Source organism: Manis pentadactyla, chromosome 15 (genome assembly GCF_030020395.1).
Source record: "Manis pentadactyla isolate mManPen7 chromosome 15, mManPen7.hap1, whole genome shotgun sequence".
NCBI classification, from domain to species: domain Eukaryota; kingdom Metazoa; phylum Chordata; class Mammalia; order Pholidota; family Manidae; genus Manis; species Manis pentadactyla.
Window position 1 is genome coordinate 11,573,332 of NC_080033.1, and position 23,880 is coordinate 11,597,211.

Consider the following 23,880-nt stretch of genomic DNA (forward strand, 5'->3'; position numbering starts at 1 on the left):
CCTACCTCCAAGTAGACAGATGGGGTGGTTAGGGAGTGTGTGGTGTTTAAAGAAAGAAAAGTATCTTTAATGCCTCGTTCTTACCAAGGAGGAAGAGTAGGTGTCACAGAAATGTGTAAGGTAGGAAGTGAAGGTTCCCAGGTCTGTGCTCACCAGAGGAAGTAATAGCACCTGATGGGTGTTGAGCAGTACCTCATAGTGTATTGGGCTCTATTTGAAGAACTTTACGTGGATTAATTAATTTCTTCAGTCTCTGCTCACATGTCACTTTCTTTGAGAAGCTTTCTAACCTCCCTGGACAAAAGTGCACCCCCCGACTGTGCCGTACCCAGCCCTGTAGATATGTACTATTATTATCTCTAATATATAGATGAAGAAATTGAGGTGAAGAAAGGGGAAGTGATTTGCCCGAGGTCACAGCAAGTGGCGGGCTGAGGTTGAAACGCATTTGGTTCCCAAGGCCACCTTGACTCGTGCCCACCTTGACTGCGTCTGTTGGCTCTTTGGCACAATTCCTGCTGGGCGTGTGATGTTTCAGCATATACCTCCAGGCCCTCCAGTGTAAGACACTTTCCTTGTGAGACCCATTGGTAGTGGCATAACTTTTTCTTGAAAAGGATGCTGTCCTGAAACATATGTGTGGATTGTGACGTGCACATCTGTCTCAGTATTGTCAGCCTGTGAAAGGCAGCATGTGATGTGGACCTGTTTGTTTCGGAAAAGGGATGGGTTGAACGTTCTGTTGTGCTGGAAGCACATCGAGGTTGCTGCCTGAGTGTAGGATGGCCACATGGTGTCCTGATGGGTGGATGGACAATCCACAAGGCCAGGCGCCGTGCTGAGCCCTTCTCACACAGGAGCCTGTTAGGGCTGCACTGCTGTCATCCCTGTTGCATGGAGGAGACTTGGGGTGACTATAGAGTCAGGGAGCAGAGACTGCAGCTAGGCCTGCCTAACTCCAAAGGCCGTGACATGCAGTGTGGTGGAGAAGCCTGGCTGCCTGGGGTCCCGTCTGGCTCTGTATTTCCTGATGAGGTGATTGGGGCAAATCCTTTCACTTCTGTGACTTAGTTTCTTCAGTAAAACAGATTGGAAAAGTGCCTGCTGCGTAGAGCTGTTGTGAGGGTTGAGATCACGTGTGCAGAGCATGTAAGGGAGCCTTGCGTGTGGTTAGTGCTGTGTGCTTTCACTCCTTTGTGTACTGTCATCATCTGAACCATTATTCCAACACCAGACCCTAGTGGCAAACAGTTGGGCTGCTTCCAGGGTTTCCCCTACTCCAGCAGTAACACCCTCAGAACTACGGATCTCAACTAGGGGCTGGCTTTGCCCCCAGAGGACGCTTGGTAATGTCTGAAGACATTTTTGACGGTCTCAGCTTGGAGGAGGGCATGCTGTTGATTCTAGTAAGTAGAGACCAGGCATGCAGCTGACCTTCCTACTGATCACAGAACAGCCAAGGTAAGAACCATCAGCCCCAAATAACACTATTGCTGAGGTTGAGAAACCCTGCTTTGGAACAATGTGCACTGGCATAATAAGCATTTCTGCAGTAGAAATTCCTCCAAGGACAGGTGCATTTTCCACTTTTATCAGTTTTGCTGAAGTGCCCTCACAAAACACAGGACCAGGTGCAGAACTGTGGGTAGCCAGTGAGGGAGTCCTTCCTCTCTGCTCACCCCATGTGCCTCTTCTCCCAGATTTGCACAAGTGGATGCTGCCTGTCTAACAATAGGTTCTGGTTGTCTTTGAGTGTGTCCCCTAAGCAAGTCCTTCTCTGGGAGCTGTTGGTAAGGCACAGATAAGAGGACAGGCAACAGAGGCCCCTGGGGGGTTGCATTGTGAGGAAGGAGGCCCTTCCCCATGAATCCAGCTCCAGGAGACGCAGGCCCTGTATCTCCCCTCCGGGGTCCCATAGCCCATCTGTGCCATCTGGCATTGAAACCAGGTCGGGGAGAGGGCAAGAGAAGAAGGACTTGACAAGTGGCAAGGATAGGAATTTAACCTACTTTGAGCCTGTTCTGGGCACTGGCTTCACTCTGTATACATTCATTCCACAAACATTTATTAAATAAGTACCCACTGTATACCCAGCACCATGCAAGGCTCTGAGGATCCTTAGCAGTGCCCAAGACAGGTATGAGCCCCTCTTCCCCATGCTGAGATAACTGTGGGAAGAGGTCAACAGGAAGCTGATAGACAAGTAAACGTGTACAATCATGTCTGTGATGGTAAAGCACCTATGGAGAAAAATAGAGGATTTGGGGAAGTAGCAGGGTGCACTTTTGTGCAGGGAAGTTAGGAAGCTTCTGAAAGAAAGTGACATGTGAGCAGAGACTGGAGAAAGTGGAGTGGGACCCCAAGGATATCTGGGAAGAGAGCATTCCCAACTGAAGGGGCAGCTTGTGCAAGGGCCCTGAGGTGGGGGTGTGCCAGCATGTTGGAGGAGCCACAGTAAAGGGGGGCCGGTGCAGACCTCATTAGGGTCCTGGGGCTCCTGTAAGGACTCTGGCTTTTCCTCTGGGTGACCTGGGGACCCTGGAGCATTTGAGCAGGGAAGGGGTGGGCTGTGACTCAAGTGGTCACAGGGTCCTAGAGTATAGGAGGGGTGAGAAGCACTAGAGCTCATCTGGGCCTCACACACTCCCTTGAGCAGCAGAAACCACATGACCCTAATTATACAGATGAGGAAACAAGTTGGAAGACCCTTCCCAGACCCAGTCCCTTCCCAAGGCCAGCTAGGATGAGGCAGTCATTCAGGGGCCTCTCCGCGTTGGGTCATGCGTTGTTCCTTAAATTGCCTCTCGTGGATCTGACCTGGCACTATGAGGTGAAGCTTCTGAAGGAGCTGCGGTTTGGAAAGCATTGAGAAATAAGGCTGGAGAGGCAGGCAGGTGAAAATAAAAATGTGTTAAAGACTTTTTAATGTAACTTATTGTAGAGTATTTGAGATGTAATGATAAGAGTAAGTCAGTGATGCAGGTTAAAAAATACAACCTACCAGTGCAGGCAGAGCTCCCTTAGGGACCCCTGTCCAGTTACCTCCCCACTCCCTGCTCAGCTGACCGTTGTTGAGTGCAAGGGTTTTCATTCCCATTCAGCTTTCTCCTGTGCAGAGCTAAACGGTACCCCCAAAATTCCAGCCTGCCCTTCTTGGCCTGTGGGGCTGTAAGTGTGCCACCCTGCTCCATCCTGGGGTGCCTGACCCTCCTCCAGAGGGATCATTGTACAGATGGAGACACTATTGTGCTCAGAGGTTGTCCCTTGCCACAGCCACATAGCCAAGAAGCAGCAGAGCCCAGGGTTGAAATTCAGGTCCTCTGGGCCCTGGATTCCTCCTACTTACTGATGACTGGCCCTGTTGAGTGGAAAACCCAGGCAGGCCAGTCTTGGGTCGGGGAGCCCTAGATGCCAGGAGGCCCGATTTTGGTTCCCCTGTATCCTGTGGCTCCCAAACCTAGGTTTGTTTTTATAGTTGCTTCCTTTGTCATAAAATACAGAAAAATATGTTAAATCCGTTTTGCACAGTACACTATATGATAACTGTAGAGCAAAGCCCTCTCTAATCACGATGAAAACTGTCAGCTCCCAGATTCCCCAACCCCATTACTCCCGAATCTAACCAATCTGACTTTTGGCTATTTGTTTCCTTGATTTTCTGTAGTTTTCCAAGCAAACATCCCTGCCTGTTCTGACTGTGCTGTGCGTGGACTCCTATTTGATGTGTTATTTTGTGTCTGGCTTTGTCCGCTCAGCCTAATGTTCGTACACGTCATCCCTGTCCCATGTCTCAGTAGTTTGCTCCTTTTTGTTGCTGAGAAGTGTTCCACTGGATAAATTTGCTTCAGTTTGTCTGCCCATTCTCCTGTGGGTGGGCACCTGGTCTGTTTCCAGTTTGGAGTTATTGTGAGTTCTGCTGCTGGAGCAGTTCCCATATCCCGGTACACACACACGTGTGTGTGGGGGCTGTGTGGTGGGGTAGGCATATATTGGATTTTTATTTATTTTTATTTATTTTTTATTTTTTTGGTATCATTAATATACATTTACATGAACACCATTGTGGTTACTTGACTCCCCCCATCATCAAATCCCCACCACATACCCCATTACAGTCACTGTCCATCAGCATAGTGAGATGCTATGGAGTCACTACTTGTCTTCTCTGTGCTATACTGCCTTCCCTGTCCCTCTCCACACACATTATGTGTGCTAATCGTAATGCCCCCTTTCCCTCTTATCCCTCCCTTCCCACCCATCCTCCCCAGTCCCTTTCCCTTTGGTCACTGTTAGCCCATTCTTGGGTTCTGTGAGTCTGCTGCTGTTTTGTTCCTTCAGTTTTTGCTTTGTTCTTACACTCCACATATGAGTGAAATCATTGGGTACTTGTCTTTCTCCACCTGGCTTATTTCACTGAACATAATACCCTCTATCCATGCTGTTGCAAATGGTAGGATTTGTTTTCTTCTTATGGCTGAATAATATTCCATTGTATATGTATCACATCTTTATCCATTCATCTACTGATGGACACTTAGGTTGCTTCCATTTCTTGGCTATTGTAAATAGTGCTGCGATAAACATAGGGGTGCATATGTCTTTTTCAAACTGGGCTGCTGCATTTTTAGGGTAAATTCCTAGCAGTGGAATTCCTGGGTCAAATGGTATTTGTATTTTGAGTTTTTTGAGGAACCTCCATATTGCTTTCCACAATGGTTGAACTAATTTACATTCCCACCAGCAGTGTAGGAGGGTTCCCCTTTCTCCACATCCTCGCCAACATTTGTTGTTGTTTGTCTTTTGGATGGTGGCCATCCTTACTGGTGTGAGGTGATATCTCATTGTGGTTTTAATTTGCATTTCTGTGATGATTAGGGATGTGGAGCATCTTTTCCTGTACCTGTTGGCCATCTGAATTTCTTCTTGGGAGAAGTGTCTGTTCCGCTTCTCTGCCCATTTTTTAATTGTTGTTGTTGAGGTGCATGAGCTCTTTGTATATTTTGGATGTCAGCCCCTTATCAGATATGTCATTTATGAATATATTCTCCCATACTGTAGGATGTCTTTTTGTTCTATTGATGGTGTCCTTTGCTGTACAGAAGCTTTTTAGTTTGATATAGTCCCACTTGTTCATTTTTGCTTTTGTTTCCCTTCATATATTGAATTTTAATTCTCACTGCCAAACAGTTTTCCACAGTAGTTGAGCTGTTTTACCCTCCCACCAGGAGCAGTAAGTTGAAAATTTTGTCAGTGCTTGGCATTATTAGTTGTTAAAATTTTAGCTATCCTGGCAGGTGGTTTTAATTTGCATTTCTCTGTAAATAATGAGATTGTGTGGGCTCACTGGTTGTGGGGTGTCCCATCCTGTGAGGTGCCCTTGCTCTTTTCACCTTGCCTTCCAGGTGGCTCACCTGTAGCCACAGCTCTGGCCCAGGCCTGCAGCAGACTCAGGCCCTGACACCTTGGGAAGCAACAGGTGGGGACGGGGCCGTGCAAGCCCTGCCTGCCGTGGGGCCTGCTGCGTGCAGGCAGGCAGCCAGGGCAGGCCCCTGCGTGCTGATGCTGGCTTCCCAAGGCCGCTCTCTGTCCTCATGCCTGGGCGTCCTCCATCAGCACCTCCCCGGGGAGCAGGCCGTCCTCTTGGCTTTGGTGCCTGGTGTTTCATCATCTCAGGACTGCGTCACAGACGCCTCAGCTGAGGCGCCACCCTCAGTGGGAGGACAGGACGGGATCCAGGCAGGACACAGGGGATCTTCCAGTTCCTCCCCTGCCCTCACCCAGGCTGCTGCTGGCTGCTTAGCTGCTGAAATGAGAATGTAAAAAGTAGCTCTGGCGTGCCAAGCAGCGGCCAGGGCCTCCACCACCACTCAGCTGGGGAGCCCCAGGTAAACATGTCCCCTCTCGGAGCCTCTGCCCTCCCCTGAGCATGGTCACAACCCCTCTGCTGGGGTGGATGGAAACACTCAGGAGAGCCTCCGAGAGAGTGCCTGCCCCTGCTCAGGGCCACCCAGCTGGCAGTGGCTCTTGGACTCTGCAACCCTGACCATTTTTTGCCCCACCTGGTTGCCTTTGCTTCTCTTCTGATCACGGCAGCCACGTGTTTGGGTGTTCACTGGAGGCCAGGCAGTAGGCTGAGCCTCCACACACAGTGAGTACTTTAGTGCTGCTGAGCCCTGGTGCTACAGAGTCACAAGGTGAAGTTGCCAGGCTGGGGAGGGAAGAGGAGAGCCGAGATTGGGCCCCTGTCCTTTCCTCCCACGTCTGCCCTTCCTTTGGACTCCCGAGTTCTCCATCCCAGCCCTTTGGAACTATTCTGAACTGAGCTGGTTCTGGGGAAAGTGTGGTGGTGGCCTGTGTCGGGGGAGGAATTCCTTAACGCCCCACCACAGCCACCAGGCCCTAAGTGTTCTCCTTGCCCACCTCTCCTGGCTCCTTATCCTGGAGCCACACCGGCCCTTGGCAGCACACCACTTACCAAGCTCCTTTCTGCTTCAGGGGCTTTGCACTTTCTATTCCCCTACCTGAAAGTCTTTTCCCTACATGTCAGCATGGCTCACTCCCTGCTCCCATGTCCCCTGTACCACATAGCAGCCATAGCACCCAGGGTCCCCACCATCCTTCTCCCTTGTTTTTTTTTTTTCTCAGCACCTTCCCACCACCTGACATTGTTGTATGTGTATCTGTGCACTGTCTGTCTCCCCACCAGAATGTGAAGGCATGGGCTCTGTCTTAGTGAAAGTTTTGGTCTTCGGCACCCAGGACAGTGTCTGGGAGCTTAAGATACTTTCAAAGAAGATTGGTGCATGAATAGACGCTGGAAATGTTTCCAGGGCCATGTCTGGTTCTGGGATGGGGATCTGTTGGAGAGACTTGGGTTCAGTCGTGGTGTACTCAACAGATATCCAGACACTGTGCTGGTCCACTGAATTAGCACTTAGAGGTGTGGGGAGTTTTTGGCCACATAGGCGCATGGAGAGCACCCAGTGCAGCCTCTGAGGAGGCTTCCTGGAGGAGACATTGGTTCAGCTGAGACTTCAAGGAGAAAGGAGGACCCACAGAAGGTACAGGGGACAGAGGCCAGAGGGAACGGCCTGAGTGACAGAAGGTTGGCAGAGAGTAGGGGTTGGAGGAGGAGGGGCTGGAGAGACGACTTTTCTAGGTGTCTCTTGGCTCCTGTGGGAAGGACTTTGTTCTGAGCACAGTAGGGAGCCATGGAAGGCTTTTGAACGGAAGAGGCAGGGTGATATTTAGGTGGAGTATAGAGGTTGAGAGCCCAGGGAGGGGAGAGGAGGTAGGAGCGATTGGGAAGTATGTGGAGTGAAGGTCAGTAGAGGTCAGGGCCTGAAGGGCCTTGAAGTCCAAGCCAAGGAGCTTGGCCCTTTCCCGAGGCTGGTCGTACTCCAGGGGAGGGTTTTGAGTAGGGGAAAGCCAGGTCGGATTTAAGGGTTCCTCTAGCTGCTGAATGGGGAACAAATTTAATTGATGGGGAGTGGAATAGGGGTGTCCAGGGACCCTCATGGAAGTGAGCCAGGCCTTGGGGAGGAAAGGGTGGAGAGACTGGTCACACTGAGGTTGAGGCATGAACTGCTGGGTATTTAGGATTGAGGGTCTGGTGATCCTGGGCGTTCAGCCCATGGGGCATAAGACCCTCGGGGGCAGTCCTGCCTGTGGGGGCAGCTCCCATTGCTGCTCCTGGCCTTGCCTTTGCAGCTCTGAGTCCCAAATGTGATTTCTCACCCCACAGTCTACTTCCCCGGCACTGTCCGTCTTGTCTTTCCTCCCATTTCCTCCCACTTACCTCCCTTCCCTGCCCAGTGCCCGGGCAGTCTGCCATCGTCACATGCCAGGCAGTAGTGTGTCCGTCCTACCAGCTCCCCTGAGGCATGAAAGAAAGCTGATGCCCACGGTGTCCCTAGAGCCAGCTGCCACTTCTCTGGGGGCCTCTGCACCTCCTGACCTGCTGTCCGCAAATAACCCCCGGCTGGGCAAGGCAAAAGGCGCCTTGGGCTCCGTGGCCCCTGTCCAGGCCTGCGGCTCCAGGTAGGGGCCCAGCTGGCGGCTGCCTCCTGCCCTTCTCTCCTCCTCCCGGGAACCTGAGACGAAGCAGCAGCCTCGGCGTCCATCAGTCTGTCGGCCGCTAGTCCTGAGGACAGAAGCAGAGTTCTCAGGGAAGGGACCAGGGCTTTGGTTGAGCCCCCGGGACTGGCTCTCTTAGACCCAGATGAGTGCCTACAGAGTAGGTTGCTGTCTTGTTCAGAATCCGGACTGTCTGAGGACCCTTCTTCCATAGCCATCCTGTGGGGGCGTGGAGGGGACTGAGGCTGAGGGGGTGACCTGGGGCGGCCTGGTCCGGGAGGGTGTGGGCACCTCGTTTGCTAAGTGTGGTAGGTTGGAAAAGAGTGTGTGCGTGTGTGTGTGTGTTTATTGGGGGGTGGCAGGCAAATGTTGGTGGCTTTGAGCGCTCCCTCAGGTGCCTAGGGCTGTCTGATTCATCCCAGGTTACCTCAGCACTGGGGCATGGGAGTGACACAGGGGCGGGGCCACAGCACCCTTTTCTCCAGCCCTGTCAAGTAAAGGTGGGTGAAGGGGCCGCCTCTCCTGGGCATGGCCTGTGCGTAGGCCAGGGAACTCTGCTCCTGCTGGAGCAGGGCTCTGAGGGCAGGGTCATGCCCCTCCCCTCCCCTGCCCCCTCCAGATTGGGGTTCCTGGGGACATGGCCACATCTCCCCCTCAGACTGGGCCCTCTGGGCAGGGCTCCCCACCCTCACTGGCTCCACCCTGCGCACGGCAGGCACAGCAGCCCGTGGGGCCTCAGAGCCTGGTTGTTCTGAGGGACACGGCTGGGGCTGAACCCCCTCGCACTCTGACGGTGCCTCTCTTGTCTTGCAGACTGTGCTCTGTCCACTGCACCTCCTGCATGTCCTGCTGCCCTGAGCTGTCCCAAGCTAGGTGACAGCGTGTCACACTGCCACCATGAACGAGGTGTCTGTCATCAAAGAAGGCTGGCTACATAAGCGCGGTAAGGGGCTGCTTTTACCTGCTAGGTTACATGTCTCCCCTCCACCCCAGCTCTCTCCCTGGTGGCTGGTGCCCTGAGAGGCAGAGGTGCAGGGTCTTCACAGCCCAAGGAGCCAGCCTTCTGAGCCCCCACTTGCTTGTCCCAGGCTCACAGCTCCTTACGAGCCCATTTTATGGAATCCTTTAGCAGCAGTCTGGGGAGCCGTGGATCTGCCTGGGTTTAAACCTCCAGGCCTAGCTGGACACCCTGCATGAGCTCCTAGCCTAGGCCTCAAGTTCTGCCTCTGCATTAGTGATCTCATTCATAGCCTTGTTTTATAAATGAAGAAACTGAGGCTCAGAGAGGGTAAGTCACAACTTGGTGTGGGGTGTTATCAACATTTCATTCATTTGGCAAATATCATCGATGTGTGTGGTATGCCAGGCCATCCTGGGCCTGGGGAACCATGGTGCCCTCATGGAGGTTCTGTTGGGTTGGGACAAACAATAAACATGGGGTTGCAACAGACAATAAGCAGTTAATCAGATATAGGATGTCAGGTGGTAATAAGCACTATTGTGAAAAGTAGGAACTCTGAGTGGGAGGCTGCCAGGGGAAGCCGCTCAGCGGAGGTGCCAGTGAACAGAGGCCTGGAGGGGGTGAGGGAGTGAGCTACAAACAGGGCAAGGGTGTCCCAGGGACTAGAACAGCAAGGACAAGGTGGGAATGGGTCTGGAAAAGCAGGCTGGCTAGTGTGGCTGGGGCAGAATGAGTGAGGGCAAATGGGAGGAGGTAAGCAGACCAGTGATGTGGCTTCGAGCCATGATGGGCCCTGGAGGCCATGGAAGGGACCTTGGCTTTAACTCTGTGCATTCAGAGCCCAGGATGTTCTGAGCCCCCCGGGTGTTACCTGATTTGGGCAACTGAAGCCCAAGAAATTAAGTCATGTGCAGAGAAGAAAACCCAGGGTCCCTGTCCCCAGGGTTGTGCATGCAGCTGGGGAGAAGCACGTGCTGAGGGGCAGCTCGTCCAGGCACAAGAGTGAAGGTGGCAGACTGCCCTGGCCTCCGTGGACCTTCTCCTGGGGAGGAGGGATGCCAAGCCTGGTGGAAGCTGCTCTCTGCACTGTCATCCATGGAGCAAACATTTATTGAGCAGCTACTGTTTTCCACACACTGGGGGTTCAGCAGTGAACCAAACAAGCAAAAAAACCCCATTTACTGGGGAGGGTGGGCGGCACCCAAGGCAATAAGTGTGTCCCGTGGTGGAGAGGGCCATGGAGAAAAATTGAGCAATGTAAGGAGAAGGGCGTGTGGGCTGGGAGGGCCTCACTGAGAAGGGGGCATTTGAATAAAGATCTGGAGGAGGCCAGGGAGTGAGACCCACGGCCAAATGGGGCAAGAGCACACTGGCAGAGGGGCCAGCCCCTGACTCCGGGGAGGGCAGTGGGTTGGGCATGTCTGAAGAGGGCAAGGAAGCTGAGGGAGCAGTGCTGCAGGACCCAGGAGAAGCGCCCACTGCCCTGCCCTGTTGCAGTCCACAGACATGGAGCAGGGACAGAGGATGGAGGTAACTCCCCAGGGCCAGGCCTCTGCAGTCAGATTGAGCAGGGGAGACCCGTTTCCTGACTCCCTTCCCAGGCAGGGCTGGCATTTGTGGCACATCCCTCCCAAGACTGGGCCCCGAGTTTGGGGCTGCTGATGGAGCTTTCTGAGCTTTGGCAGGGCCCAGGTTCTCCGAGCCTTGGTTTCACATCTGTAAAATAGCCTCTGATGTCCACTCCATGAAGGCAGAGATTATCTGGCTTGTTCTCTCTGGTATCTCCAGTGCCTAGGAAAGTGCTTGGCATTGATAAGTGCTTGATAACTCTTGAATGGGTGGTTGGGGTTGTGTGTGGGGTGGTGTGAGTGTGTTAGTGTATACCAGGTTCAGGCTTCTGTGTTCCCACAGCCGCTGGCTCGCTGAGCTGGGCAGGGCTGGGCTGTGAGGTGCTGTGCCCCAGAGGTGGGTGAATTATTGCCAGGGTGGGAGTCTGTCTCTGGTCTAGGGCTGCTAATGGCAGCAAATGGGTCTTAGTTGTCTCCACTCGTACTACAGGGGGTCAGATGAGCTGCTGGGGAGGCCGAGCTAGGGCGCACCTGCCTTGGGTTTGTACTGTACACGCACAAGTACATACATGTCTCATTCCTGCGCCTCCTGGTGCCCATCATTCTGAGCAGAGGTGGGCATGGCAACATGGGCCCTGCCGACTGCTGCTTTTTTGGCACCTGTGCCATCCCATCCCACCCCACCCTGGCAATTAAAATAACAGCAGCCCCAGTTTACTGTGCCCACTCTGTTCCAGACATGGGGCTCTGCTCTGGACAAGTCCGATTTCATTGCATTTCCATAACTGTCCTGTGGGGCAGCCACCATTTTACAGACCTGGAAGCTGAGGCTCCTCTGGGGGACTGACTTGCCCAAGGTTTCCATGAGATGGTGGAGCTGAGGTTAGGACTCAGGCCCTCTGGCTACCGAACTCGTGCTCTCAAGGCCTGACTCACGTGCTGCCTCTTGCTCAGCAAGGTCTGCAAAATAGCACAACTGTGAGAGTCACTCATGCCATTTGCCCTTCTCCTTTCTGACACAGCCTCAGTGCATCCTGTGCCAGGCCCCATCTGCCAGCTTAGAAGCAGACAGTGAAATGGTCAAGAGTGAAGATTCGGGACAGAGTAAACCTCAGTGCCAATCCTAGCTTTCCCAGTTAACAGCTATGAGCCTCGGGCAAGTAATGGAACCTCTCTGTGCCCCCAGTTTCCTCATTTGTAAAATGGGTTTGTTGTGAGGATGTTTTTCCTTTTTTTCTAAGTTTCTTTTTTTCTCCTAGCTTGTTACTGATCTATAAAACACCACAGGTAAGCTCCTGGATCATAGGCTCACCTCTGAACCAATGTCTAGATCAAGAAAACAGAACAAGTCAGCCCCCAGAAGTTCCCCCACCCCCGCAAGCAGTAACTACTTTCCTGACTTCCAATAGCATAGGTGATAGAGTTTTGATATAGTGATATAGGTGAAGTTGTTTTGTTTTGCTTTTTTAAAATTGGGGTGAAATTTACATAACAGAGTTAAACATGTTAGAGTGTACAGTTCATTGGGCTTTAGTACTTTTACAGTGCACATACATATATATGTACATATAATTTGGGTTATATATTCTATATTTATAACCTATAGTGTATTTTATATTTAACTTTTTGAGGAAGCACCATCTTTTCCACAGGGCTGCACCACTGTACATTGCCCCCAGCAATTCCCGCAAGGGTTTCAGTTTCTCTACATCCTCACCAACGCTTGCTCTTTCTCTCTTTTTTTAAATTACTGCCACCTTAGTGGGTTTGAAGTGCTATCTTATCATGGTTTTGATTTGCATTTTCCCAATGGCTAATGATGTTGGGCATCTTTTCAAGTGCTTGTTGGCCATTTGTATATCTTTGGGAAAATGTCTATTCCAGAATTTGCCTATTTTTTATTCCAGCTGTTTGTCTTTTTGTTGAGTTGTAAGAGTTGTTTAAATAGATATTAGACCATTATCAGGTATATGATTTGCAGATATTTTCACCTGTCCCATTGGTTCTCTCTTTGAGAGAACATCCTTTGCACAAGTTTTTAATTTTAATGAGTACATGTTATTTTGTTCTTTTGTTGCTGGCACTTTTGGTGTCATATGTAAGAATCTAGTGCCAAATCCCAGGTCATGAAGATTTATCCAGTGTATTCTAAGAGCTTTATCATTTTAGCTCTTCTATTTAAGTAGATCCATATTGAGTTAACTGTTGTATATAGTGCAGGGTGTGAGGTTGGAGTCCAGCTCTATACTTTTGCGTGTTGTCTCAGCACGTTGAAGAGACTGTTCATTCCCCACTGAATGGTCTTGGCACTATTGTTGAAAATCTATAGACTATAGGTGGATGGGTTTATTTTTTTGACTTGGTTCTATTCCATTGGTCAGTATGTCTGTCCTTATGTCAGGCTGATTTGATTACTGAGCTCTCCAGTAAGTTTTTAAGTGGGCAAGTGTGAATCACTTTAGTTCTTTTTTTTTTTCCCAATATTGTTTTGGCTGTTTGGGACCCCTTGCCATATGAATTAGAATTCCACGTAAATTTGAGGATTGACTTTTTCATTTCTGCAAAAAAAGGCTGCTGGGATTTTGATAGATGATATGTTTGAATCTGTAGGTCATTTTGGGAAATACTGCCATGTTGACAATATCAAGTCTTCCCATCATGAGCACAGAATGTCTTTGTATTTATATAGGTCGTTGATTTCTTTCAGCAGTGCTGTGTAGTTTTTAGTGTATAAATCTTTTGGAGTTCTTTTCTTCATTTCTTTTTTGGAGTATTCACTGCTGGTGTATAGAAACACAGCTGATTTTTGTGTGTGTTGATCTTTCTATACTTGTTATAGTAGCTCTAGCAATTATTTTGTGGATTCTTTGTGACTTTCTGTATATAAGATCATGTTATCTACAAGTAAAGGTGGTTTTACTTACTCCTTTTCAAATTGGATGCCTTTTGTCTCTCTGTCTTCTCTGGCTAGAGCAGTACAGTGTTTCATTGCAGTGGTGAATGCGCCTCTCTGTCTTGTTCCTGATCTGAGGGGAACGTCGGTCATCGCTGTGATGTTCACTGTGGTTTTTTCATAGATGCCCTTTATCATGTGGAGGAAATTTCCTCCTATTCCTGGCTTGCTGAGTATTTTTATCATGAAAGGGTGTCGGGTTTTGTCAAATGCTTGTGTGTCAGTCGAGAGGATGATGTGGTTGTCCCCTTTGTTCTTCTAACATGTCTTACAGTGACTGGTTTTCACATATGAACCACCTTCGCATTCCTGGGATAAAATCCACCTGGTCATGGCGTATAATCCTTTAATTGTGCCATTGAATTCGAGGTTTTGCTAGTTTTTGAACTTTATATATGTTGAGTCATTTTGTGTCTCCATATGAAAGAAGTCGATAAGTTAAAACTTACAAGGTACTTGGGACAGTGCCTTGGCACAGAGTGCCGCTGCAGTCTTATCTAATCCTTCTCCTCCTCCTCTTCATCATCAATTAATGGGTATCCCTGTAAGAGGAAACAAAGACTCAGAGACTTGAGTGACTTAACAGAGGCCACACAGCAAATACAGCTCAGATCCACACTGCCCTCCCGCCTCCCCGTGTGCCATGCACACTGTGATTCTGGTACAGGCTTCACCTGCACAGTAGGTTGATGATGCAGCATTCATCGAGGGCCTGTTGTGTGCAGGGTCCCGAGGTGGGTGCTCTGTAGTTGCCATCTCATCTTTTTTTTAAGATCTTGATTCACATAACATGTAATTCAGCCATTTAAAGTGTTATAATTCAGTGGCTTTCAGTGTATTCAGAGTTATACATTCATCACCACAATCAATTTTAGGACTTTTTTTTTGGTATCAATCTACAATTACATGAGGAACATTATGGTTACTAGACTCCCCGCATCATCAAGTCCCCCCCACATTCCCCATTGCAGTCATTGTCCATTAGCGTAGTTAGATGCTGTAGAATCACTACTTGTCTTCTCTGTGTTGCACACCCTCCCCATGCTCCCCCCTACATTATACATGCTAATCATAATGCTCCCTTTCTTCCCCCCACCCCACCCCTTATCCCTCCCTTCCCACCCATCCTCCCCAGTCCCTTTCCCTTTGGTAACTGTTAGTCCATTCTTGGGTTCTGTGAGTCTGCTGCTGTTTTGTTCCTTCAGTTTTTTCTTTGTTCTTATACTCCACGTATGAGTGAAATCATTTGGTACTTGTATTTCCCCACCTGGCTTATTTCACTGAGCGTAATACCCTCTAGCTCCATCCATGCTGTTGCAAATGGTAGGATTTGTTTTCTTCTTATGGCTGAATCATATTTCATTGTGTATATCTTTATCTATTCATCTACTGATGGACACTTAGGTTGCTTCCATTTCCAATTTTAGGACATTTTTACTACCCTAAAAAAGAACCTGCCCCTCTGACTTGGCTGTCACCATCCAATCTTTCCCCAGATTCCTCCCCTCTCTTTCCAGTCCTAGTCAACCAGTAATCTACTTTTCATTTCTATAGATTTGCTTTTTCTGGACATTATATAAAAATGGAGTGAGATAGTTTGTGGTCCTTTGTAACGGGCTTCTTTCACTTAGCATAGGTTATGGTTCATCCGTGTAGCATGTATTAATAATTTCTTTATATGGCTGAGTAATACCCCATTGTTTAGATATGCCACATTTTGTTTATCCATTCATCAGTTGGTGGACTTTTGAGTTCCTCCTTTTTGCTATTATGAGTGATGTTGCTATGGACATTTATATACAAGTTTTTGTGTGGATGTATGTACCACCATCTTATTTTAATCCCTAGCAGCCCTCTGAGGAGTGGGACCTTGTAGTGTGTGCATATATATATATATACACAGGGTGCTTGAATAGTCATGGTTAGAACAAATGGAAGGGGTCAAGGAGCACTTGGAGGGCAGAACAACAGTTATACCAGCCTGGCACACTATTTTGACATTTGATCCACCTGTGGCTGTGCTGGTGAAAGCAGCCCATGGGGATTTGGCCTTACAGGGCCACAGGGCATGTGTGTTTGGAAGCTTGGGCCTCCCCTGGGACTGGGCCATGTGCTGGCAAGGGTGGCTCGCTGCTGGCCACAATGTGAGGCAGCTGGTGCCCTGGGGCCCTGCAGCAGGCGCCTTCCTGCCAGGCATGACCTCTGGATCACTGGGGCCAACTCAGCACCCAGCCTGCGTCAGCAGGGGCCTCCTTGAGGGTTTCTCTGGGAGTGGCACTCTCCTGCCCACCTTCTCATCTGCCTTCCTCTCACCGAGGTGCCCCCTGGGGGGCACTGGCTGCCTGCCCTGACCCCTCTCCCCACCCCCTTGTTCAGGTGAATACATCAAGACCTGGAGGCCCCGGTACTTCCTGCTGAAGAGTGATGGCTCCTTCATTGGCTACAAGGAGCGGCCCGAAGCCCCTGACCAGACCCTGCCCCCTCTCAACAACTTCTCCGTTGCAGGTGTGGCCCAGGGCCCTGCGCCAGAGCTCCGGGGCTCAGAGGTCTTGAGGGCACCCGGGTGTGGGCCCCTGTTGGGCTGTGGCCCAGTCCAGGGCTGGTTTGCCCTTGGATCCATTTCCCTGCCTTCCGCCTGCTGTCCCTTCTCCACGTCAGCTGGGGGGCTGTACTGTTGGGCTGTGGAGAGCAGGAAGGAGGGAGAAGCCAGGCATTTCCCCAGCTCCCCGCCTCTGTGGCTCTAGCTCCTGCTGGCCAGTCCTGTGGTTCTGGCTGGTGTCAGGTGCTTGCCGGCCTGTGCTCTGATAATAGCCTGCTTCTCTCTCTCTCTAACCTAGAGGCAGCCGTGGCCACCACTCAGTTGATTGCAGGGCTAACCTCACGTCCTTCGTTCCCTCATGGTACCCGGAGCAGTGCCTTCCAGCTGGACTCTGGCCAGTGAAAGCTTGGCAGGCCCAGAGCCCTTGCCAGGGCCTTGCAGAATCATGGTCCTGCCCCCAAACCCTTGTCTCCTGCTTCCCCCTTTCCTGCTAACCTAATCAGTCGCCATGTCCTTGCCCCACATCCTACGAACACTTCAAAGACACCCCCAATTCCACCGCCACTCCTTAGCCCAGATCACTCTCTGCCCCCACCTAGTCCCCTGCTCCAGCTTCTTCCTCAGCCTCACCCCTCCAGGCCACCCGTACCTGCTCTCAGCAGTCCAGCTTCAGCCTCCTCTCTGTCCTGCTTAGAGCCTTGTCCTAGGTGCTTTCCCCGCGTCCTTGTGTTCTGGCGACCATGACATGGCTGTCCCCAGCCCTGGCTCCTTGCCCTAACTGCCACCTGTCCTGAGTAGCTTCCTGCACGTTTCTCCCTTGGTGTCCTAGGTCCTTCATACCCACCATGTCCCAAACTGTCCTTCGAGTGTCCCCTCCCCTAGCCTCCTCCTCCATCTCCATCTCAGGGAGGGCGCTGTTGCCCCATAGTCCTCAGGCCAGAGGCCTGGCCCTGTCCTGGATGTGCCTCCCCCAGGGCCTGTGTGCCTGCCCTTCCTTCCCCTCCCTGTGACTTTACTCTGGTGTAACCCCAGCCTCCTCCCTGGTCTCCCAGCTTCATTCTCTCACCCTCTACGTGGCAACCAGAGAGCTCTGTCTGAATCTGTTCAGGTGCCTTCCCTATGCAAAGCCTTCTGTGCTCCTGGCTGCTCTCAGGACAAAGTCCAGATTCCTCACCATGCCCCCACCCTGCTAGCAGGCCCCTGCCCCTCTCCAGGCTTCTAGTCGCTTCTCCCCTCCTCACATCCAGAGCAGAGTTGGCCGTTCCCTTAGTGTGCTGGGCCATCTTAACACCTCTGGGCTTCTGTACATTACTCTCCTTTGGTCTGACTGACCTCATTCTCTTTCCCTTGAGGGCTCAGTGCAGAGCTGCCTCTCCCCTGGGAGTGTGCCCTCGCCCAAGCCCTGGGCTGGGTTGGCCACCTCCTGGGCTTTGCCCCATCACAGCCCTGCCCACTGAGCTATCATGGTCTGGTGGTCTGTGCCCCTTCCACATACACCCTGGACCTTTTGCCCTGTGGCGGCAAGGCTAGGGCTGTCTCAGTCACTGAAGTATCTCCAGTATTGTCTGGCAGGGGGCTGGCACACAGGAGGTAGCTAGGGCCTGGGGGCTGGGGGCTATAGGCCGGCAGGGCTGTCTCCTCACCCTCCTGGCTCTGTCCTCCCTCTGCAGAATGCCAGCTGATGAAGACTGAAAGACCACGGCCCAACACCTTTGTCATACGCTGCCTACAGTGGACCACCGTCATTGAGAGGACCTTCCATGTCGACTCTCCAGATGAGAGGCGAGTCTGGGCCTCCATGTGGCCACCCTTTGAGAGTGGCCAGGCCCAGGGCGGAGAGAAGGGATGCAGGTGGACAGATTGTCCTGGCACCCTATGTAGGCGTTCCCAGTCTCAGCCCTTCTGTGTGTCCCTACTCTGTGTCCTCAAATGGAGGTTGCATTGGGATCGTGGGTGGAGTTTGTTAACAGGGCAGAGCTCTGGGCCTGCTCTGGGGCCTCTGATTGGAGATGTGGGGAGTCAGGGAGCTGCATTTTTAATGAGCATCTCCATGATTTTGAGGCATGTGGTCCAGAGATTGTTTTAAAAAGAACAATTGAATAATCAGAAGAGATGATATAGATTCACTTAGTTTCAAAAATCAAACAGTGCCAGGAGTTGTCTTCACTATCTCTTCTGACCCATATGCCCCTGCATATTAACTGCTATTCTTCTGTGTCCTTGGAGAACTGTGTTTACAGATAAGTTCATTCAGATGGAGGCTTGTACCTTACCCCCTGTGTTTTTTCTCTTTACACAAAAGGTAACATTGTACCTGAAGTTTCTTTTTTATTTAATGTATCTCGGGGACTCTTTCTGCTTCCGCATGTGAACACCAGCTCTGCTGCTGCAGTGGGTGCTTGCTGTTTGTTTTTTATAAACAGCCGCACACGTATGTCCCCAGTTTTATTTAGCAGTTCTTTATTAGCGGTGACTGGCATTGTTTCCAGCCTTGGTGCCACAGTGAAGTACCTTGTGCGTATCTCCTGTAACATATGTGTAGGTAAATCTGTAAGATGAATTCTTAGATGCTGGATTGCTGGGTCACAGGGATTTGCATTTGTAATTTTGAGACATGTTTCTATTGGGTAATGTCTAAGAGTGTCCTCACAGCCTTGTGTTTTCAAACATTCAGATTTTTATCAGTCTGACCAGTGGGAAATGGCACAATAGGGTAGTTTTAAAAACTAACCTTTTTCTCTCTGTGGATGAGTGTCCTTTCATATGTTCATGAGTCCTGTGTGTTTCCTTTCTGAATTGTTTGTTCAATATCCTTTGTCTATTTTTCTGTTAGATAGTTGGCCTTTTTCTTATTTGTTTCTGAGAGTTCTTTATAAATCAGGGAGTTTAGCCCTTGGTAATGAGTAGCAAATATTTTTTCCCACTTTGTTTCTGGGCCTCACTTTGAAAGATACTCTTTTAGCTTAGTTGTAGGGTAAGGAGTTAGGTGACCCTCTGAAAAGTGCCATCCAAGAGAACTTTCTGCCATGATAGAAATGCTGAATACCTGTGTTGTGCAAGAGGGTAGCCAGTAGTCACATGTGGCTATTGAGCATTTGAAATGCGAAATGTAGCTAATGCACTGAGAGATGGAATTTTTTATTTTATTAAGTTTAAATCACCACATACGGCTACTGGCTACCCTCTTGGACAGTGTGTTTCTAGAGCATACACTCAACAGTATCATAAGGCATGTTACCACAGTCTATACTGTAATTAACGTTGCACAGCTTCCCAAGGTTAAAAATATACCCACCCCACCAAGGGGAACAATGACCATTTCAGGCCAGCTGAAGTGTTACTCGGTTGAAAACTAGGGACACAGACACAGACTGCCAATAAGAGCAAATAGAGACCAGTGTGCGCATAGGGCCTGGGTGTTGGGCTCAGTTTTAAAGAATGGATAGGAGTTGGCCATGGAGATAGAAAGGAGGGGACTCCAAGAAAAGGGACCAGCATATGCAAAGGCCCAGAGGTGGTACAATTTGTCATCCCAGGGACCACGGAGGGTCCTGTGTCAGCAGAGAATCACGGGCCAGGGGTCTTGGAAGAGGAGAAGTGGAGACCCTGAAGCTGGCGAGCTCAGCCAGGGCCTGGACTCCAGATGGAGGGGCCCACAGGGCTTGGCAGATGGTGAATCAATTGGAGTTTGTCACAGGGTTGCTGAAAGGTTCAGGGAGATGACAAACAGGAAGCCCGTGATTCAGCAGTACCAGGCACACGGTTTGCAAGCCTGGTAAAAGAGCAGTGGGGAGCTGGCAAAGTGTTTTAGTAGGCAAGAGATCTACCCTAGTTTCCTTTTTAGTAAGATACCATGCGCTTCAGCTTGGGGAAGAATCCCTTTACTAAGACTTTAGGGGCTGGAGAGCCCCCATCATCTGGCGTTTCTCAGTGCCTGCTGCCGCCACTGGAGAGAAACCTGCTGGGATGGCTCTGAGACCAAACCCAGATTCCTGACCCTAACCCCGGGGGAGGTGTGAGCCAGAAACCCAGCAAGGGGGAGGCCATTCTGCTCATGACTGTCCTCGCCGCCCTGTCTCACATAGGCCTGGGCCTGGGGACGGTGGGCTCGGGGGGAGTGGGGTGGGGGCAGAGGGCCACCGGATGGTTGCCTCAATGCTTCAGGGCTGCTCCCTGGGCCCCTGGTAGCCTCCCTGCCTCCCCAGGGCAGCTAGAGGGAGTTGTACATCCTCCACCCATGGCCAGCTTGTTGCAGACTTAAGAGAAAAGCTGAAAAAATAACATACTAAACGAACATCCACATAACCTGTACCTAGATTCAGCAGTTCAACAACTGCCACTTTTGCCTCATCTGGCTGTATTTTAAGCTGAGCCCTGAACTTCTGTTCATGCTTCATGATACTTTCCTTCTTAATATTTCAGCAGGTATCTCCTAAGAATAAGGACTTTCTCCTACAGACTCATGATGCGATTATCACACCTGAGATGATTATTTGTAATATATTTATTAACATCCTCTCCATAAACATCCATACTTGAATTTTCCCAGTTCTCAAAATGTTTTTCAAATGAGGATTATTCCAGGTACCTCTTGTCTTTCTGACCTCTTCCCCTGCATACCATTGGTTTTTTGATGAGCCAGGCTAGCTGTCTTGTAGAATGTCCTACACTCTGGATGTATCATATTGTTGCCTTTTAGCGCTGTTAATTTTGTTCCTTTGTGGCTGTATTCCCTGTAAACTGGATTTTAGGTCAGGAGCAGGACTGGCAAACTATGGCCCCACCTCCTGTGTTTCCAAATAAAGTTTTACTGGAACATGACACAAATTCATTTACAAAATATCTGTGGCTGCCTTTGTACCCCTAGTATGGCAGGGTTGAGTACGTGTGACAGATACCATGTGCCTTGCAAAACCTAAACTATTTGGTATTTGTTTTACAGATCCCTGGTCTTAGCAGGTATACGTACTTAATATAGTGCATTATATTAGTGATATTTTCAGTGTAAATCTTATGTAATTTATCTGCTTAGACCTCTGAGTGGCTTTTAGTCCCACTTGGAGTAAACTCCAAGATCTGCCATACTCTACAAAGTCCTATATGATCTGGCCTTCTTCTGCAGAGTCATTTTCTACTGCTAGTTCCCTCACTTTCACCACACTGGTCTCCTTAGTTCCTTAAACATGCCCAACACATACACTTCCCACTCCCAGGACCTTTGCACTTGCTGTTTCCTTTGCTTAGAACCCTCTTCTCCCAGGTACCATTATGGTTTTTCCATAACTTCATGGGGTCTCCGTTCAAATTCCTCCTCCTAATAGTGTCCTGCCTTGCTCCCCATGACCCTTACCCTTAGCCTGCTTTATTTTTCTTCAGAACACCTATCTGCCAGGTGTGACATTTTCTATTTGTGCCAGGAACATAAATAGGTGTTCAGGAAATGTTTGTTGATTGAATAAAAGAATAACTAAAACTAATTCTCTATTGAGCCAGACCCTGTTCTAAGGTTTTTATATCTCTTAACTCATTTTATCCCACAACATTTCTAGGAGGTAGTTCCTCATCTGGTAAATGGGGGTCATGACAGAACCAGGGCACAGGGAGTAAGATCTGAGGAGCCCAGATCGTCCCCCATGGGTGGGGCCGGGCCTGTGTTGGCCAAGCTAGCCATTCTGAGGGTTTCTGCGAACAGAGGGGGACCCAGATGCCCTCCAGCTGTAGATGCCCCTCTGGGTCAGAGGAGGGCCCTGGTAAGGGAGGGAGGTCCACCTTTGCAGTCAGCTTTTCCTCCTGAAGCTGGGACAGGGACAGGTTGTATTGAGGACAGCCCTGCTGCCTCTGCTTCTCCAGGCCTCCCTCTGGTGCACATTTAGTCCTGCTTAGGAGGGTGGGGTGGGTGCCTGGGACCCAGATTCTGGGGTCACATCATGGCTGTGCCATTTTCTCATCAGCGTTCAGTTCACTGGTTGTCATGGGAAACAAAGGAGGACGTAAACGTGCAAGCAGCGGCCCAGGGCCACCCTGTGAGATCTTGTGTGCTGGCGCCTTTTCTCTCCTCCATCTCCTCTGCCACTGGTGCCTCTTGGCTGGAAGACTGCCAGGGGCTCCTCTTGCTTCCCCTCACTACCCCAGGCTACCCCCTCGCAGCAGGGTACAGACTTACAACAGAACTCAGGTCCTGTACGCCCTCAGCAAATCCTTCTGTGACTTCCCGTGGTGTTAAGGATGAAGATGTCAGTACCTGACATGGGGCCACATGGAGCCCGCTGTGGTCTGGGACTGTCCTACCCCCACTGTTGCTTGGCTCCTCTCTCTCTGTCGGCCTCAGCCACACTGGTGTCTGCTGGGCCGTCTGCAGACACCCAAGCCCCCTCCTGCTCAGGGCCTTTGCTGGGCTGTTCACTGTGCCTGGATTCCTTTCCCTCCCAGCACTTTGCATGGCTCCTTTTTCCCTCCATTTCATTTACTTCACAGCCATGTACCGAGTTTCTGTTCTGGGTGCTGTGGGTGGCCCACATTCCAGCGACATCGTTCAGGTCCTGGCATCCATACCCCCTCCTTGGAGGGCCTTCCCTGACCACCCTCTGAGGAGGCTCCCCTCTCTAGTCCCCCTCATCTTCTCTGTTAGGCTGGATCTCCAGAGGGGCTTGTTCAGCTCACCTGGGCGCTCGGGAAGGGCTAGCTGGCCGGGGGAATTTGCACACAGCCCTTTGAGGAGCTTTTCTGCCTACTGCCTCATTTCACCCCACATGACCCACTGGTCCCGGCTCTACTTGTCAGCCATCCGAGGGACAAAAAAAGTCAAATGGCCTGCTTGCCACCAGGAAGGGACAGAGCTAGGATTCATGCCAGGCCATCCGGCTCCAGAGTCTGTTCCTTGAGCCACTGTGCCAGGCTGGGGACGTGAGAGGCAGGCAGAAGCCCTGGCATTGAGGCTGCTCAGGGCCTCATGGCCAGTTTGCAGAGGAGCCGAGGTCCAGGCCTCAGCTCCTGTCTCCCCAGCTGGTGCTGCCTGGGAAGGCTCCCCCACTGGTACCTTCCCTGGCCCTGGAACCCATGTGAGGGATGAGAGGGTCTCAAAAATACCCCTGATGGGAGGAGTGCTTTGGGGGTAGCAGGGGTGCCTGGTTTCTGTCCCTGGGTCTGCTTGCTGGCTCTGTAACTGGGCACATCAGCCTCCCTGTGACCCCAGTCTTATTTATAGCTTGAGGCAAGAAAGAGTACCTACCTACTCCATAGGTTCGAGGGGTGTACTCGGAGTTGCCTCACATAAAGCACTTTCAGCAACATCTGGCCAACTGTGCTCTGCAAGCGGAAGGCCTTTGTGGTGCTGTTTAGTAGGGGAGGCCCTCTCGAAAGGTGGTCTGGGTTGGAACTCCCAACAGGCATCTTTCTGGGCTCCACAGGATGGTGCCCCTTAATCCCTGAGCCTTCCTGCCAGAGCACCCCCTTGGTCCTCTGGGCCTTGTCTCCCAAGGGAGCTGCCACTTTCATCAGGGACTGGCTATGCGGTGCCAGCAGGAGGTGGGTGGGCCTGGTGACAGTCCTGGCTCTGTGACCTGCACTGGTGACCCCAGCTCTGCATGCCTTAGTTTCCACATAGGAAACATGCCCCCTGCTCCTCCAGCACCATGGAGGAGAGTGGAATGAGGTGGCCTCTGTGGAGCTGCTGTTTTTCTCATTTGTTCTGAGGGGTTAGGGGCAGGGAAGGTTCCCCTGCGTGGGGTGGAAGGCACCTCAGCCCGAGCTCTGGGCGGGAGCTCCCCTCTGCCCCAGACACCAT

General features: G+C 50.9%; 1 protein-coding gene across 4 annotated transcripts in view; it reads left to right on the forward strand.

Annotated features, from left to right (window-relative positions):
- Window positions 1-23,880, forward strand: part of AKT2 (AKT serine/threonine kinase 2) — a 47,256-nt gene that overhangs the window by 10,412 nt on the left and 12,964 nt on the right. Inside the window, exons 1-4 of one of the 4 annotated variants that reach the window (XM_057493504.1) lie at window positions 8,213-8,236; window positions 8,890-9,019; window positions 15,935-16,063; window positions 17,768-17,883. In XM_057493504.1, the coding sequence (XP_057349487.1) occupies window positions 8,974-9,019; window positions 15,935-16,063; window positions 17,768-17,883 (291 nt within the window). In that variant the 5' untranslated portion in view covers window positions 8,213-8,236; window positions 8,890-8,973. Of the gene's footprint in view, window positions 1-8,212; window positions 8,237-8,555; window positions 8,577-8,889; window positions 9,020-15,934; window positions 16,064-17,767; window positions 17,884-23,880 lie in introns of those variants that run through there. The other 3 variants (XM_057493505.1, XM_057493503.1, XM_057493506.1) reach the window with 3 other exon arrangements.